Below are 18,270 nucleotides of genomic sequence, written 5' to 3'. Positions count from 1 at the left end.
CTAGCAAAGTACTTCTTCATTAATTGCAAACAACATACTCATCCAGCACAGAGACTTTAACAGCCACAGCTTTTTTAACTGCAGTATGAGCAGTGCATTCTCAAATGTGAGCCCTGAGAGAGACAGAGGGAGAGGGAGAAACAGAGAAAGACAGGGAGTAAGACAGTGTAGGCAAAGCAATGGAGGGAGAGAGGGAGAAAGACAGAATAAGAGCAGGAGAGACAGAGAGAAAGGAGAAAGCGAGAGAGAAGGAGAGGGATAGCTTCTCGGTCGGGTGGGAGTGATGCTGCCAAAGATTGAGACGACGTCCATGATCTGGATATCCTTCTGACAGCTCCATCACCATAGCGCAGCGCTTCACAGACAGAGGGAGAGAGGATTGATGGGAGAATGAGGCCGGGGTGGGGGTTAGAGCGGCTGTATCAACAGGCTTTTAAACACAGCTCCCCTATCTGCGCCACTGAGTTATACACTCTCCATTACATATAATAAAGAGATCTGTGATCTGCAGGCTGGCGCCGACTGTAACCTGCAACGCATTTAGAGGAAGCTCAGTGTAAATCTCTGCAGCGGCGGGGTGGTAGAGAGTGCCTGTGGTTGGGAGTAGGTGTCTATTCAATAAAAAAAAGAATAAAAAAAAGGTGTAAAACAGCTGGAGCATGTCTAATGCTTAAGACCAACTGTTGCAGTGATGCAGAAAATGTTGCCAGGCCGACACGTGTGTTTGTGGCTGTGCAAACAAAACTAAGGAAAGGTATGTTGCCAGGTCGCCAGGTGACAACCAAGTGCTGTGGTGCGATGCTGACTTTATATAAGAAGACAAGAACATACGAAGCAGAGACGACACAGCTTACTTACATCACAAGCAAAAGGTCCACTTAAAAGCAGACTCAGACCATCAACTGTCTGAAGACTGGAAATCTGCAGCTGGTATGAGTAGTGAGGGTGTGTCTCTGTCTGTGGGCGTGTGAGAGAGGTTCAAAGACCACCTAACAGTAAGACTGAAAATGATAAAACGAGAGAGCAACTGAATTTCCAGGAAACGTTCAGTTCAGCTCTGACGCAAACAGGTTTGGACCATGGATGTGGTCACATGACATCACAGGGCCGCAGGCTTCCGCCCCCTCTCCCTCTGTGCTGTCGCTGAGGGATCATCACACTTGGGCTCTTATGGCTCCAAAGGCCACGTCACGTGGTCAGGCCAATGGCTGACAACTCCAGCAGCAGAACGCGCTGAGTGAGTGTGCCATGCCAGCGCTTCTCTCCGCTCCCTCTGCATGCCTGATGGGGGTGAGGCATGCAGGGGGCTGTTAAGCGTGGGCACACTGTGACATATGGGGTGAGAGTGTAGTGCAAGGTTAAGGAGCACGGCTTGTAACTGGCAGGCTGCTGGTTTGATTCCCCGCTGGGGCACTGCCGTTGGTACAGATCCTTGGTAAATATCTAGCTGTATAACTGGATTGCATGTAAAAACTATAACCTATGTAAGTCGCTCTGAATAACAGCATCTGCTAAATGACAATAATATGATGTAATGTGCATCTGTCACAACAATCTCATACGCTATTTATGTGTACTACGGCAAATGTCTATTTAGGGCTGGTATGAGCTTTCTTTTTGACTCATGGGTCACCAGGACTGAGAACTGGTACGGGAAACATTTTACAATAATGGAACTGAGAAAGCCTCAGTAACTGGATGATAAAACATGTGAAGAGTACAGCTCATGTGATGTGTAACAAGACACAAGATCACAAGATCCTTCCTTTATCAGGATATCATGCGTTAGTACCAGACCTCCAGGGCCACAAATGCTAGGTTTCCAAATATTATTTTAATCTTATATGGAAGGTTTTTTCTATGAAAATATGCCATCTACAATAGGTTTCCATACACTTAATCATTCTGAACAGACTGAGCAGAGACTTAATTTGCCAATCAGTTTAATTTTGCATAAAAAAACATGCAATATGTCAAGAATACTTTTAGGGAGGGAATTAGACCACTTATTTTATGAGGCAATTTGAGTCTAACACTGACTGACTTACTTTGGCCTGACATTTGGAAAAGATGTATATATATATGGAGAACACATGGAAACATTATATGATGGTGTAGTTCAAGCTTAATTCCTTCTGTCCAAACCTTTAATTTCAAAGGTATCGTAATAATATTTTCGTCTGTTTTGAATATTATTATCATTTATCTGCCAACACCCTCATCAAAATGTACTTACAGCGCTCTGTGCAACATGCAATGTGCAAGTAGCAACACAAAGTGCTGCTCAGATGAAAAAAAAAATACATATTATTTTGCCATTTTCATATTAGCATCAAATTTAAACCAACAACACAATAACACTAGATACATGAAACCCAGGGACTTCAATGTCTGTAGACCATCTCTATGAAACCGCAACTGCATGTTGATTACTGATGTGGAGCATGACTCCACCTTGTGGTGAAACACACATCGCAGGCAGACCAATAAAGTCTTCCACACAGGAAAAACACCGCTACCGTTCAGTTCATTATAGAATAAAATGAAAAATTAAAAGTAAACACTAGCTCTCATTCCTGCCAGCTCGAGCCTGTTGTCTCGTGGCTACACCCTCGCCAATCCGACGCATCGCCTCGTTCCAGGACTCCTTCACGTTCGCCCTCCCACAAACATCCCCAAACCCCAGACGAGTGTTTGCACCCACACCTTCAGCAGGAACAACGTGTCTCTGAGCAGTTACAGCAGTTCTAAATGACAAACTCGATCACTTCATCCCTTCCTCATCATCTGCTAAGATCCTATCCGGGCTGAGACCCGCCATACCTGATACCACCATTGTTTGTGCCTGCAGAAATGCTCTACTCTACCTCTCTGTCTTAGCCAAACTGATAATGCTTTAGAGCAGTGGTTATGGTAATTTTATGGAATATTATGCTTTACCTTGCAAGGTGTCCAATACATAAAAACGTATCTGTAAATTCATTAAAAAAAACCACTAGACAAGCTTGCTTACTCTATGTCCTGACAAGTTTATGCTGCACACCCACACAGGCTTGGCACTGTATGTCAGCTCTCACATAACATGTGCTCTCTCCACTAAATCTAAATCACTGAGGTGGATCCCACTGCACAGTGCCGACCATCACAATCTTCCCCGCACCCACCCACCTACTCACCGTGAAGCTGTCCACTGCTTTGAAGTGGTTGTCCACGTAGATGCAGACCCTGTCAAACTCCCGCATCTCCTCACTGGACTCGATGTTCCTGGGGAGATAAGAGGAACTTGCGTTAAGGTGATGATCCCTCTCCGACCCTACTGCTTTATCACTTGTACAGTGATGCGGTGGCAGTGTAGCATAGTGGTAAAGAGCAGGGCTCGTAAGGTTGCATTTCGATTTCCCACTGGGGCACTGCCGTTGTACCCTTGGGCAAGGTACTTAACCCACAATTGCCTAAGTTAATATCCAGCTGTCTAAATGACATATATAAGAACTGTAACCAACGTAAGTCACTCTGGATAAGAGCATCTGTTAAATGCCAATAATGTATTCTAATGCTAACAATATCAAATAATAACAATCAAGTAAGGTCATCCATTTCTCACTTGTGTGGTCAGTTCTTCCACACACCTTTTGGAGCCTTGTGTAGCGACATGTTATGTTTTTTCTTTTTTTTTGCATGCTTTTGTTGCTTTTGCCTTGCTGACCCCCATTATCAGGAGCAGGTTTATGTGTGTTTCCATAGCCCTGTCTATCATCAGCGACAGCATGCGGGTGTGTATGTGTACGTGGGAAGTCTCCCTTTTTCCTCTCTGGTGCATTTTGCCACATTTAAGCTTGATTCTAATCACCATGACTCACTTACGTTTTGCCCATTGTTTCTGAGAAACGGCAATAAACCGGGTTTCTAGGAAGGGAGTGTCTCTATTTCGCTGTAGCATGGTCTGTGGCTAATTAATGCTATGACAAGGTCATGTCTCACCGGAAGAAGTTCTCCGCATGGCCCATGTTGACCATGTAGTCCTTCCCTCCCACTTCCTGGAAGTGCAGAGCCACGAAGCGAGGCTTGTAGGTGTGAACCGTCTGTGAGGACACATAAATGCAACCACACTTCATCAACCACCACAGTCCCATGTCAAACAGCACACTACGGAAGGTCCTGCTTTCTTTCACAGACCTGGGATTTTCAAAGATATGACAGACTCTCCTCTCCGGATAGTAAGTACTAAGAAAAAGTCTGCAGTCAAAAACTGCAGTCATAAAAAATCATTATAATAACGACAAATCAGTACAATTAGGCTTTCTGGCTACAAAAAACATTTGCATGTATGAATGTATGTATGTATGTATGTATGTCCGTATTTATACATACAGGAAATAACTGACAAGTTCTGCATAAATACAGCATGTCATTTTAAAAGGTCACTCCTATTTTCCACAACTTTTTAGTGGAGTTTGACATATTGAAGGTTTCCAAGGACTTTCTTTCCTTTTTCGTTTTTGTCATACTCCCATGAAATTAGTCAACATGAAAGATGGAATTGCTTCTGGAAATTACTTTCAAACACATTACTTTCAAAATAATTTGCATCTGCGAGGACAAGCACTCGTTAATGCTCTTGGCAGAGATGACCAGTCACCATTTACTTTTGGCAGTGGCTCGAATATACGTGCCAGCAAGCTCTCCGACATCTTAGCAATTCCAGCAGACTGAAATTTTTAGACCTGATAATGAATAACATAAAAGGATAACAAGACAATGAGTTAACAAGACTGATGGATATATTCCACTTGCTGTGCAAGAAAAAAAAAACAATGAAGTCTTTTAAGATTTGGGCAAATGTCCATGACTTTTCAAGTAAAGACGGATATTTCACCCTTTTTCCATGACTTTTCCATTGCTTTTCTGTTACTTTCCACAAGCAGTTTATTGTCTGAGCAATGGGAACCACATTTTTATTGCCCACATTTAGTGTCAGGCTGAAAAGCTAAATTATATAAGCTCACTGCAGAGCTACAGATATATATAAACATTGATCTAGAATAAAAAGGCAGCTTCTTAGGTTGTTACAATCCCCCGTTGGCCAAAGAGAGAGTGCTGCCCTCTATTGGGGAAAGTTTAGAACTCTCAGCACGACTTTCTGCGGGTATGGGACCCTTCCTTTACATTTCTGTGAAAGTGCAGGAAAGTCTCACTGTACAATAACTATCTACAGAGCGTGTCATTTTGGGCTCTAACAAAAAGCTGCAGTCCTGTTCTTCAGCGTCAACACAGAGGTGAGTGAAGATTCGTGACCATGGCAACCAAGCTCACCGTGAAGAATTCTCGTAGCCAGTCAGTCTCAATCTCACCCACCTGAGGAGAAAAGAACAAAGTATGTTCAACATAGAGTACTCATAAACTGTTTTTTTTTTTTTACTTTTCAAATATTCTATTACACATCATGAAATTGTTAGTTGCAAAGTTAAATTCAGAATTATTCAAATGTCAAATCGATGTGCGGTTCCCGATAACAGGCAGAATTTTCCATTAGGGCTGTGTGAGGCTAGCCATTAAATCTTTGTCATGGACAACTCAGCTGACAATATAAGGAACAATAACAAACACTAATGCAGTATATATGAGTCACATGATAGAGGACACAACACATAATAAATATTCCCCAGTGTAGGATATTAGAAATATACTGCACAGTTTCATTTTATAAAAGTACCCCAAGCTGCATCATTATGAAAGTGCTGTCTTACTCCATATTATGAAATTGTTGCTTGCATGCTTCACGTGATGGCATTACGCAAAAGAGGTTCCTGTTGTCAGCTGATCAAACATGCCAAACAAGTCAATTGATATTGATGAACCAACCAACTAACAGAGCTGTCACACAATCCGAGGGAGGGGAGATCGAGATCATTACAGATCTGATGAATAAGACTTTGGAACGAAAGTGAGGGGTGGGAACAAGCCTGCACACGGGGAATATTTGCTTAAGTACTGGGTGTGTCTACTTTCCAATACCACTGACCAAAGGCCACTAATCTACTGCAGCACAAGTGCCAGCCGGGAGGAAGGAAGCTCAGAAAATAGATTGCAGCCAAGAGGCAGATAAAGACTGTGCCCGAGAGCTTTATAAACAATGTCAGAGGGCCGGCAGCTCTGCATGATGAAATACTGACATGAACGAGCAGTTCAACTGAAATGACACTGCGCCTCCACAGTTTCCACCAAGGACTCAGAGGGAGGCAGAAAAAGCCATCTCAGAACCCGACTGTCATCATTCCTGTTCGTTCTCATCATTCTCATCTTCCTCTCTAGGGAACCCCTCATTGCTGCATGGGCAAAACAATAAATAAACAAAGATTGTGTCTCCAGGGACACTTTAATATGATGCCCCCCCCCCCCCCCCAGAAAAAAAACTGATTGCTCCAAATGAGATTACCTGATGACATGAACTTAAAATAATAAGGAGGAAAAGAAAAAATGCATGCTTTGTGTTTTAGCTGGTGACAATGGTGGGTTATCATGTGATCTCAATAAGCTGAAACTATGTTTCCTTCAGGTGACACCCCCCCCCCACCCCCCACCTCAAGGGAAGCAAGAGTTTGTCTGACCTGTCTTTCAGAGTGCTGAAGGAAAACACTGGGTTCAAGAGCAGCCTCATCCTTCGTTTTGCTCCAGGGTACAAAAGCTTTTGGCTCTTAAAAGTTACAACAGGCCACACCTTGAGATAAAGGGCCAATACTGAGTGACCTCGGTCTATGCTGTCAATGACAACTACTGGAAGTGATCACAGCTATATATGCATCAGGGCTGATAGCCTATCCCATGACTGAGACAAAGCCTGCTACAAGAATAGATTAAGGATTGCACCCAAGAGGCGTTTCTACTTGGCACACCAAACATAGCTCTCGAAATCCAAGATTTACTCAAGGACCTGAGCATCAACCCTAAATTTCTCATGCTGTTTCTAATCTTCAGTGACTTTAAACTGGAAACAGCATTCACTTATGCATTTGGCAGGTGAAAACTCATTTTCGAGGGGATCTGTGCATTGCTGAACAGGTCAGGTTATCCAACCTGGACAGAGCAGAATACAGGCTTTATCTGGAGTTACACCCAATTAGGAGTGATTTTGTAAAACCATTTCAGACTTCTTGTCAGTTCTCTGTTCACTGCAAACATTTGCCACCCAATATGAACAGCTTGAAAGGGCAGCACATTGTGAAAATGGACAGGATTCTTACGCTAAAGCAGGCAATGTTTCCAGGCAACGCAATGAATCTCCAAACTGCCACATCCTTACCCAGTGTACGAAGATATTATTCAGTCTTCCCATTCAGGCATGCCCTACAGTGTCCAATATGCATTGCAGTAAAATCCATACCCCTTTACAACAATGCATGATCTAAACCTAATGATAACAGTGATATTTTATTTTCTTTAAATGGCTGACGACTTTCACGTGCTGTCATTCTAAATGACCAGTTCTCTTGAAAACCTCCTATCAGTAGCACACATATCATATTCAGATGCACCGAATAATCAAATACTGTACTGTACTACACTCCTCACCTGCTTAAAGCTATACCAGGCAAAGTGACAGATTTCTACAGCGGCAATGTCCTTTTAAGTGGTGTGGCACTGCAGACCAGAACCGCAGGACACCAGCAAAAGGAAAAGCAAAGAATGACGCCAAACAGCCACAGCCGCCTAAAAATGCTGGAGGCGAACAGGCGCGTTAAAGCCGGCTGATTAGAACTGAGCTGGTTTCCTGGTGTTCCAGGTACAGAAGTTCTCAGGGGCCGGCTCGCTCTGCACTTCCCTGTGAGAGAACATGAGCCCATGCTCTTTCCGGGGAGGGGGGGGGCAGGGTGACTTTGTGCATTTGCATGGCGCATTTGCATGGCAGGGGTGTGCAGGCAGGTGGACACGGCTGGAGCTGCATGCACGTGCACTGAGCGCTCTTCCCCCACGTGACCAATGGCGTGTCAGCATGGACCTGCACGAACACTTCTACCCAGGCAGCTCCAGAATTCCTTTATTCCGGGAGGCATTACATGGCTTATGTAAGGGAGTGCCCACTATCAGATGTGACAAGACTAGACAGGTATGGCAGCAGCCACTGAATGAAGCCAAGAGCCTACGGACAGGCACACCGCATCTGCTTACAATATTATAAGCAGCATTACTGTGAGCATTACATATATATTGTAAGCTTACATTATTGTCATTCAGCAGATGCTCTTATCCAGATCGACTTACATAGTTTACAACTTTACATGTTACCCATTTTTACAGCTGGGTATGTTCTGTTCTGGGTTAAATACTTCAAGGGTACAGCTGCAATGCCTGAACGGGGAATCAAGCCTGCAACTTTCTGCTAACAAGCCCTGCTCCTTACCACCTTTCTTAAAAAAGAATTTGCCCCTCTGAACTCCTAGTTTTAAGGATGAGACAGCTGATGAGACTAAAGTGAGGCGGAAATGAAACCCTTCAGCCTAGCATTTACGCAGATCACCTGGTCACCCAAGCGTTCAAGGACGCAAGGAATTCCACCACTTACTGCACGATGACAATCACATGCCTATGCCAAGCAAAGCATTAAACTTTATCAATATGGTATTGTGAAGTGGCTTTCAACGACTCTTCCACAGAACAACAGCTTCATCCAATCAATCAAATCAATCTGCAAAGTTAAAAAAAAAACAATGAAATTTGACCGCTTACCATGGAACCAAACAATATCACATATTTTTCAGAGAATGTAATGATTAATCCTGCACGCATAATATGAATTAGTCCAACCAGTTTTTATGCATTCCTGAAGTAGAACTCCACCACGTTCTGCGTTATCAGTATGGTATTGTGCAGTGGCTTTCATCGACTCTTCCACAGAACAGCGGCTTCTTCCAAAGTGGTGACTCAACAGTGTTGAAAAACATGTTCTCCCTGAACTGAACACCTCCACTGCAGTGTACAGTGATGGCTGCCAGAGTCATTTAACCTGCCTAATACGTACACTGTCACTGATAATTGATTCTACAACTTACAAATAGCATGGTTTCCACTTTATACAAGCTGCTACTTGTACAGTTTCAAACTTACAGTAAAAAGGCAATACCTGTTAAAGTTAATGAGCCAGCAAACAGGTAAGGGAGACACGCCCTCTGCAAGAGATTTCTCAATGCTTCTCTTTCTTGCTGCTGTTGGAAGTATAGTAGTTCTAATAACATTATTAATAGTAGACTATTCAGAGGGGAGATATAGCAATAAGATCAGGTGGACAATACAAGTTTATGAAGCAAGCAATGAAGCTTAAAAGAGCTACCCTCAGCTGGTTGTGTGGTTGTTTATTATTACTGTAAAAGGACAAAAATTCAAGACACGTGAGGAATACTTCAAGTTATTTAGTTCCACGCAATACCAAGAAGTCAGATAGTTTCCTTGTCACGTCCATCTCCTTTTTTCCCTTATCAGTGATGTAGAACTACAAGCCGTGTACTTTATCAGTACAAACTTTGATGGCACTCTCTAAGATCAGCAAGAGAAGTGAGACAGCATTCAACGTTCAGTGCATACTGGACCAAATACAGCATGAAATCATTTATGTCTGCCTGTGCTTCTTTACTTTGGTCTCGAGTACCCTGCTGGGTACACTGGTTATTTGATTCCCCATCTTTTGTGTGTGTGTGTGTGTGTGTGTGTATGTGTGAACAGTCAAAAGGGAAACCAAAAGGAATGTCACGCTTAATTTTCAGTGTTTTCGTATTTTATAGATGTCAAAGTTCTGGCACTGTGGCTACATTAGGACAATCTATATTTAATTAAATATAACACTCTCCACTTACAAGGTAAATTGTTGCCTGTCAAAGAAACCTGTTAAGTTTTTAAATAATTATTTGGAGCCAGACAAGAGAGGGCAGTTTCACTTAAAAGTGACAACTGCATTAGCTGCAGACATTCTTATAAAGAAATGATTCCAGCAGAGAGGCAGGATTATTTAGGGACACCGCTGATATGTTTTTTGTGAATGCTTCCTGAATGCAGGCTCAGGTGGAACAAAAGCACAGGAGGCCGCCACTGCCGTGCGAACCACGGGAAAATAACTTGAAAACAGCATGTACACACCCCTAATAAAAGAATGGGTGGGGACTTAAACAAAGTGGATTTCAGCATACTCACTGGTGCCACCAGCACACAGCGGGATCAAACCATCAGCTTCAGCCATCAAACAAAGCCCTCGTGAAGCACTCATTCTACGCTGGTTTCCAAGAAAACAAGGCATTTTTCCCCCATGTTTGGAAGAGTCTGTTTATTCGAACCGAGACCCTATAAAAAGAAGTGCTGGGGCCTCCTGGGGCAGATATTCATCTGTTTACAGGCATCCTACATCCACAAAGGGATCTGACATGTTTCTAACAGCACTTGATATGGAAACCGGAAAGCGTGGTACCGAGCCAAATTTCCATAAGCTTGTCTCTTCCCCTCTCTCACAATGAAAATATAGCCCTGGCTTAGAGGCCAGGGCCAGCAAAAGACTAAAACCCAAGGCACTGCTGTGTTTGTATAAAAGTCTTTTGTCGTAAGCCGTTCCCCTAATCTGTGAGTAATTCATCAACCACTGTGGCGTATTACCTTAGATGGCGTATACAGTGTCACTGTTTAAAATGGCTATGCATCGCAGTGAGCTACTAAAAAAAGGGCCGTGCTCAGTCGGTGCATGGCGGTAAGGAGCTTAACTTGCTTATTTCTGAAGCTTTTTTAAATCAAAGCTTAAAACAAACTGCTGCAGGTAAACACTTCACAGGAAGTCTAGTACATTCAAAGGCCCTGCATCTACTCACAATGGACAGACACCTTTTTAGGATAATACTGGATTTTCTCAGAGCATTTTTATTGTGAAACAGTTTTGAAAAACAGTGATATATTGAAGTGACTTTGTTAATAACATTTATTTATATTTTGAAAACATGTCAACATAATGCATTTTAAAGAGTGCCTTAATTCCAAGACAATTTTTACATTTAAGATAATGGAGGACACTGGTATTGAAAGGCATGCATGAGGATTATCAGATTGCAGCAATATCAGTGAATAATTTATAACACTTTAATGCCACATCTCACAGGTACAGAGATAGGACCATTAACCCTTTCTTTTCATTCTTATTTTGTCTCTGTGTGCAATTTAGACATGTCAATGACCCTTTCATAAACAAATATTCCAACATGCTACATAAGGATACCCAAACTGAGACTGTTATGTAATCCCTAATTAAGAAACACTGCAGTCTTCAATTTCAAAGACTAATCATAGGCTCCCTAAAATCTCATTTGCATAATTTAAAAAATCAATGAAATTTGACCACTTAACATGGAACCAAATATTACATATATTGTTCAGAGAATGTAATGATTACTCCTGCCCACAAAATATGAATTAGTCCAACCAGTTTTTACACATTCTGGGAGTAGAATTATGTCTACACATCTACCACAACTCCAACTCATCCAAGAGATATGAGACCTGAGCATAGGTGTACAGTTTCCTTACGAAGGAAAAACAACTAAGGGCCTGCCAAAACATCTTACAGATCAAGGCCTATGTCTAACAAAAACATGCAACTAATGTTAAGAATAACAGAATAAAGTTGATAAGTATCTGAAAGAGAACCCCAGGAAATTGTTTAGTTGGCCATGGCAGGACACCAAAGCTCATTTATAAATGCTTGAAAGCTGAAACATACATACATAAATACACACCACTTCCCTGAACTTTACTTTCTCATAGATTTACCCAAACACGAACATAGCTACCATTCTGCTGTAACACCACCCTGATTATTTATGTGCTTAAGCGAGGCTTTTAACTCTAGAAGCTGAGAATGCTTTTAATGTTACACTCACCAATCCAATCACAGATTTTTTTTTTCTGAAACAACTGTGATTATGGATCATCCATTATGTTACATTACATTACATTACATTGTTGGCATTTAGCAGATGCTCTTATCCAGAGCGAATTATATAGCTTACATTTTTATATTTTTAGTAAGGCAATTGTGGGTTAAATACCTTGCCCAAGTGTACAGCAGCAGTGCCACAGTGGGGAATCGAACCAGCAACCTTTCCTGCTCCTTAACCACTATGTTACACTGCCGCCCCCAAATTGGTAACCCAAATATGGTATTGCAGCACTGTTGTTTCAAACTTGCTTTTTGGCTAAATAAAATATAATACAATGTTTTTTTTTTAAATTTGGCAGAGCCTGGCAATGCTATGATTTCTGTAGCCCAAATAAGCCTGTATGTTAACACAAATGTTAAATTACATTATTACATTGTTGTAGTACTACACAAAGCTGTGGCAACCATACTCTAAAATGCTAAAAGAAATCTTGCACACCACCTCAGTTCTTCAGACACTGCAAAGGGATTTAATTTCGTAACAAAGCACCCACCAAAAACATATCCATCATCCAGCTATTACCCAAACTCCTTAGCAACACAAACAAGGCAAGAGGGTTGCTGAAAGGAAGGACATTGCATCACAGCATCACTTCTTAATGTAACTAAATAACATTTTCATTCCAAAACATTAACATCCTTGTTTTAAACAAACAAAATGGAGGGGAGTAGAAAAAGAACAGTAGTTTTGCCATGCCTCCTTGCAACAGAGGGGGGAAAAAAACTTTTTCAGGACAAAAATATGTGAATCAAAAACAATTCAGTCTCATCAGATTAAATCTGTCTTCAGTTAAGGGCCGTAATATTATTTTAGATGTTTGCTATGTTGTAGCCATCATGTGTTACTTCTCTGAGCACCTGGTGCTACAGGACCAAATAACATTATGGTGCTGAAAAACATGCTATCTTTATGAGAAGACTTTCTTTCTCATCTGGGTGTGTCACATACAACAGAGCAAATGAATTAACTAAACCCCAGTGAATATTTCATAATTGTGCAACAGCTGTCAGGAAAGGCAGACTTACATGACAATGACTAAATGGCCTGAAATAATATCACAATGACTAATTTAAGGCAGCAGTAAAGAGGAACGGGTGTAACAATGCTCTTGCTTTCAGCCTTCTTGGGGCCATTTCAGTGGCATATCAGAAACTACAATATACCAGTGAACTGTGTAAATTTTACAGTTCAGGTCTAAGCACAATGATATCCTCTTCATTTCTTTCCTGTGTCTGTAATTGATGAATAACGTAATAAAACAATGAATAATTATCAATAGTGGATATTAGTCTTGGTTTCTTTCATTTAAAACATTTTCTTCTGAAATTATTTAAGGATCTCAACTGGGTATATTTCTTTCTTTCTATAATCTGGCCATTATTTAAGAACATATAAGCATGGCATATATATGACTTGTCTTTTCCTGCCCAACCTGACATGATTAAGATCTCTGTTCTTGCACTTGTGTGAACAACTATGTAAATATGCGCATTTAAAACGACACTCTATGAAAGCTGTATCATGATGTGAACTGCATACATCCTTACAGTCTTTTACCACCTAAAGGTTCAGAATGGTCACAACGGGGTGGCAACATGGCCTTTGAGGGTTTCTTCAAGTCTCGCCATAACCTAACAAACAGATAATGAGTCCAGTTTTAAAACTACGCTTTTAAGCGTAGATATGGATTTTCAAGACCATACAGTGACATTAAAATCTTGTGTGAAAGCCCCGGTATAGTTCTCGTCGACTTACTTTTGGTCTTGGACGCAACAGTGTGCCGTTTGGGACTGCAATGGTAACATTACGCATGCTTTGGGCTACGCTTAGATATTAGTAAAGTGGGGGTTTCATGACAAATGTATACAGATCATGGCTATGAAAAGTTAGAGATATGCTTTATGAACGTTATACCAAAGGTCTGTCATTTAATGCAACTTCCTTCCGTGTAGTATTCCAATGTATGTATATTGACAGTTTGAGAGTCTAGGAAGGGGGCATGTTAAAACAAGCACGTTTATAAAAATTTCACGAACACCTGAACACATTGCAATGACCGACCCCGCGTGGGTATTTGAACTTCTCTGCTTCGCGGTAGTGGCTTTTAAATTGCCATTGCTTGCCCTCCATTTCCTGTTTTATTTGAATAGATACACAGTCCCGCAGCTCAGTCGTGATAGGCGGGTTATTCTGTCGGCGGATCTGATGCGAGCTCTCCTCCCGCACCGAGCCTCGAATGCTCATGATGAAGGGGGAGAAAGACAACTTTAGGCTGAGGGCTCAAGTGTGGGACAGGCCTTTTGCTAAAATATATATTTATCTGAAAAAGCAACTGGTTTTCATAAGTTAACAACGTATCACCAAGCTCTTCATCAGTTAGCTCGTCGTTATCTTTCAGCGGAAAGGGCGACACCAAATAAGTTACAGATAAATTCATAGTAAAATACGGCTTTGCAACGGTGGCAATTTGAGAAAACTGTCGTACCTTACGATGTGAACCCTGTGCTTGTGGAACCTTTATTATATAGCTTATTTTATCTACTGTACTCGTGAACATATTTGAGCATAGACAGCTTCTGGCTAGCTACACGAGATAGTTACACAATCTAAGGCAGATAGGTAGCTACCTTGCAAAACACGTTCCTTTCTGTCCTTGGATTTACTGAACAATTAGATAAATGTTGTAAACGTTGAAACCCAATTAATTTTCCTGTGTCAAATTAATGTCGTAATAGGAATTCCAAGGCAGGTCCACTTTGAGTGCATGCAATGAATATCATATAGCTGATAAACAAAAATGTATTTATTTCAAATATTTCCTGGGTCGATTTATTAACTTAACTTATTAACTAATTCATAATGTGTATATTTGACAAATATGTGTATTTTAATCACTAATAAATGTTAATACTCACATTATCAAATAATGATCCAACGTTGGCAGTGACAAGTAATACGTCAATGTATGTTCCCATGATAGCGATCAAATTCCAGAAATAGTCCAAGGTAAGGAATTATTCTGACAGACGTTCTGGTTGGTCTGCGCGTAAAATGTAGCCGCACACTTTACACGCGAAGGGCAAATAGTTAGCTAAAACAGCTATGAGACATTATCTAAAACTGAAGCCACAGTAGTCAGTTGCGTCGTATATATCAGTCTGTTTCATCTTGGTTATGTTCTCGACTGACTGAAGTTGCAAAGCCCGGTGGCTGTTGGTGGTTTAGTCTTCTACCGTCTTGACTCTAAGATCCTTTTGGTTATGTGTTTATCCGCCGTTTCGGTTCAGAATTGACATTGCGAGGATTTCTTCTTGTCGCCGCATGATAATTGGACTAGCTAGGTTCTTAACAGAATTAACTCACGCGGCTACACTGCATCTGTCGCACTCCGTGCAGTTTATGCCCTGCCTGCCTCAATCTTGCAGTTGTTGCTAATGTTATGTTTCATGAACTCCAGAGCTCCGCCCAGTTATTGCAGCTTGCAGCGTTTATTCAAACGACAGGTTTCCGCAACGAAGCTTCAGCGTATTCGTTCGATATTCACGCCACGAATTTGATGAAATTAAAGGCGCTAATCAAAGCGTCACTCAGTCGAACACTGAGTAATGATGATAGTGGAGAGAATAAACTAGAACACGTAGCACATAGCAGGTAGGCCTGTATAATGAAGGATTCTCAAGGCCAAATTCAAGGAAATCAAAGGATAAAAAGGCATATGCCCTGTGCTTCTACAGTAGGAATGGTAGGCTACGTTTACACCGGTATGTTCTTTCGGCTGAATAGGCTTTATCAAAACAGGAAGTTCAAGGGTTATTTTAACGCATGAATCGTAAAAAATAACTAGCAATTAAACTTTGGAGATAAGGGTAAGTTGCATGAAATTTGGAACTGCGCTCTTGTAACCTGCGATTCAGGTTGGACTGAAGGAGGTAGGTAGTGTACTGTGTACGCCAATACTGGGCAACAGTATGCCTTCGGAATAATCAAGTTACATCTGCAGGTGCCAGTGTTTTGGGTCATTGCTTTGTAGTATCTCAATGAGCTAATGCATCAAACTTCAAGAAACTATTGTAAGCCGTGGCTGGATGAGTAATTCCAACAGAGAACACAGCACGAAACAGTTGACTCGTCTAATTTAATTGGATCTGACTGTCCCCTACACTGGTTGCTGGCATTTGGTAGTAAGCCATACAATCACTGTGGCGCTTCGTCTAATTAACGGCCAAACTTGACATAGCTGAAAACTCATTCGTGCACGTTTTCTTACTTTCTATCAAAAAAAAAAAAACATTGTTAGTCGTGTAATTATTATGCATTGACCGCACATGGAATAATATTAGCATTTTTTGTCTGCTGAGGGTAATGAGGATTGGTCAGGAAATCATGACGTAAAATTCCGGCTTTACCACAGCGTTTTCCTTTACATCATGAACAGTCACAGATGCTGACATTTCACAGAACAACATTTCACTGTTATTTCCAAAGATAAATATCCGGGGTCTGTGGCTTCAGGCACAGTGAGGTGGTCATAGTGTTGTTACAAAAGCCACATTCAGATGACTTCTAAGTTTATATTGTATAGGCTACTTTTTCACACCGCATAGTGAGCAGATCTGAGTCCGTCTTTGTTTTTTTGCTGGGCTCTGAGTGTCAAACGGAGACCCAGTCACTGTGATGCTTTGCCTTCAAAACGTTTCCCCATCACCAACACCACAATCACCAGCATGTAACGAAAGTTAACATGTTGTAAAAGAAATGGGACAGATTGTATATCTGTGAGTTAAAGGGCCTTCAGCTTCATACTCTCTATCGGTTAACTCCCAGAATGTGTCCTGCCCTACAGCACTGCTTGTGTCTACTTCTCGAGTAGTCCTGAAGGTGTTAAATCCAGAACACTCTGCACCCATGAGCAGTGTTTGCTACAAGCCCAGGCCTGAAAGTTTGCAATGAGAAAGGAACAAAGGGGGGGTTGCCTCTCCATAGCTCCAGCAGTGTGGAGTTAAAAACCACTGCTTGCTTTACACAAGGCACCTTTGAGCTTTTCTGACTGCTTCCTCCTCTCCCATCAATTATGTTCTTTATGCAGCCTTTTTCCATGGGCCTATTCTGAAGCTGTGACAACAGTGAGGGAAAGGAGAATGTGGCAGTGTCACTGCAAGGCGATCATGCCAAGATCGATCCCTTTTATATAGAAGGCAACCTTAAAGGGAGATGAACTGAGAGGAAACCAAGGCAGTTCTTGCCACTTGGAAGGAGGACTGGGTTCTGGAAAAGGTCTAAGAATCGAAAGCAATAATTCACCCCCCAGCTGAAAGGAATCCTGGCTGGACAACTTGTCCCGGAGAGCACGGTTGCCCCATGGATCAATTTAGAAAGTATTGTTCAGAGCCAGGCTCCCACTCCCCACAACTAATTTTGTACTCATGGCAGGTAGCCCAAGATGTGTTAAATTAATCAGATGGGCACTTTGCCCACAGTTGGGAGCCTGGGACCACAGCCATTGTAAGTTTGTGAGGTGAATGTGAGTTTTATTTTCAGTATTGCCTCCTCACAGTGAAAGTAGAGCGGGAGGACAGGTTTGTGGCACTTAGGACAAAACTGCAGATGAAATGTTGCCCCTCACTGGCATCTGTTGCCCTGAACCAAACTGCGGGAAAGCTGACATGTCTCCATAACACACATTTGAGTGTGTGACACACATCAGAGACACACATACAGAGACTAACCAGACTTCAAAAAGCAGAAGCTCACGTTGGGAAGGGAATCTGTACAGAGAATCACCTCCAGTCTGTATGGAGTTGTACAAAGTATAGAAACATTGACTAGAGCTACACATGTGCTCTGAAAAGGTAGGTATACGTGAATGGAAAATAAATACTTGAAATACGGTTTTTACGTAACAGTGATGCCCAAATAATTGTTTCCGTTTTGTAGAGGTTGTCAGTGAGAAAATGAATACTATGAATGGACATTTGTGTATATCACCACTGACTCCCCTTTGTTGCCAAAAAAAACGGCTCCTTAGGAACAATAAAAGCATTGTTCCACTCGTCTTGGAAAGGATGTTGATTTTGGAGGCTGTGAAAGAGTGAGTCTTTGTCTCAGGGGTGGCTTGAGTGAAGAGGCAACAAGCGACAGCTCTGTGCAAGTGCAGGAGCCTGCTGGAATCACTGGCAGCAATGGAGTACAGAATAAACTGTACGGTCAACAACCACACCCACTCAGCCAAACCGTGGGCAAATTTCATCCCGGCACTGACCGTCTGAGTGCCTCCGCTTACGCCAGCACAAGTGGGAGCGTGTGGAAA

The 18,270-nt window shown here is 41.8% G+C and overlaps 1 protein-coding gene across 1 annotated transcript in view; it reads right to left on the bottom strand.

Moving 5' to 3' along the window:
• Nucleotides 1-15,504, bottom strand: part of inpp5l (inositol polyphosphate-5-phosphatase L) — a 29,468-nt gene extending 13,964 nt beyond the window's left edge. The window contains exons 1-4 of the mRNA XM_036527090.1: nucleotides 14,879-15,504; nucleotides 5,314-5,355; nucleotides 3,982-4,082; nucleotides 3,177-3,264 (exon numbers count right to left, since the gene is read on the bottom strand). Of these exons, the coding sequence (XP_036382983.1) occupies nucleotides 3,177-3,264; nucleotides 3,982-4,082; nucleotides 5,314-5,355; nucleotides 14,879-14,938 (291 nt within the window). The 5' untranslated portion in view covers nucleotides 14,939-15,504. The remainder of the gene's footprint in view (nucleotides 1-3,176; nucleotides 3,265-3,981; nucleotides 4,083-5,313; nucleotides 5,356-14,878) is intronic.
• Nucleotides 15,505-18,270: the final 2,766 nt, after the last annotated feature.

This window comes from Megalops cyprinoides, chromosome 4 (genome assembly GCF_013368585.1).
Source record: "Megalops cyprinoides isolate fMegCyp1 chromosome 4, fMegCyp1.pri, whole genome shotgun sequence".
Classification (NCBI taxonomy): domain Eukaryota; kingdom Metazoa; phylum Chordata; class Actinopteri; order Elopiformes; family Megalopidae; genus Megalops; species Megalops cyprinoides.
Note: the sequence above shows the minus strand (reverse complement) of the source record. Positions and strands in the feature narration are given on the sequence as shown.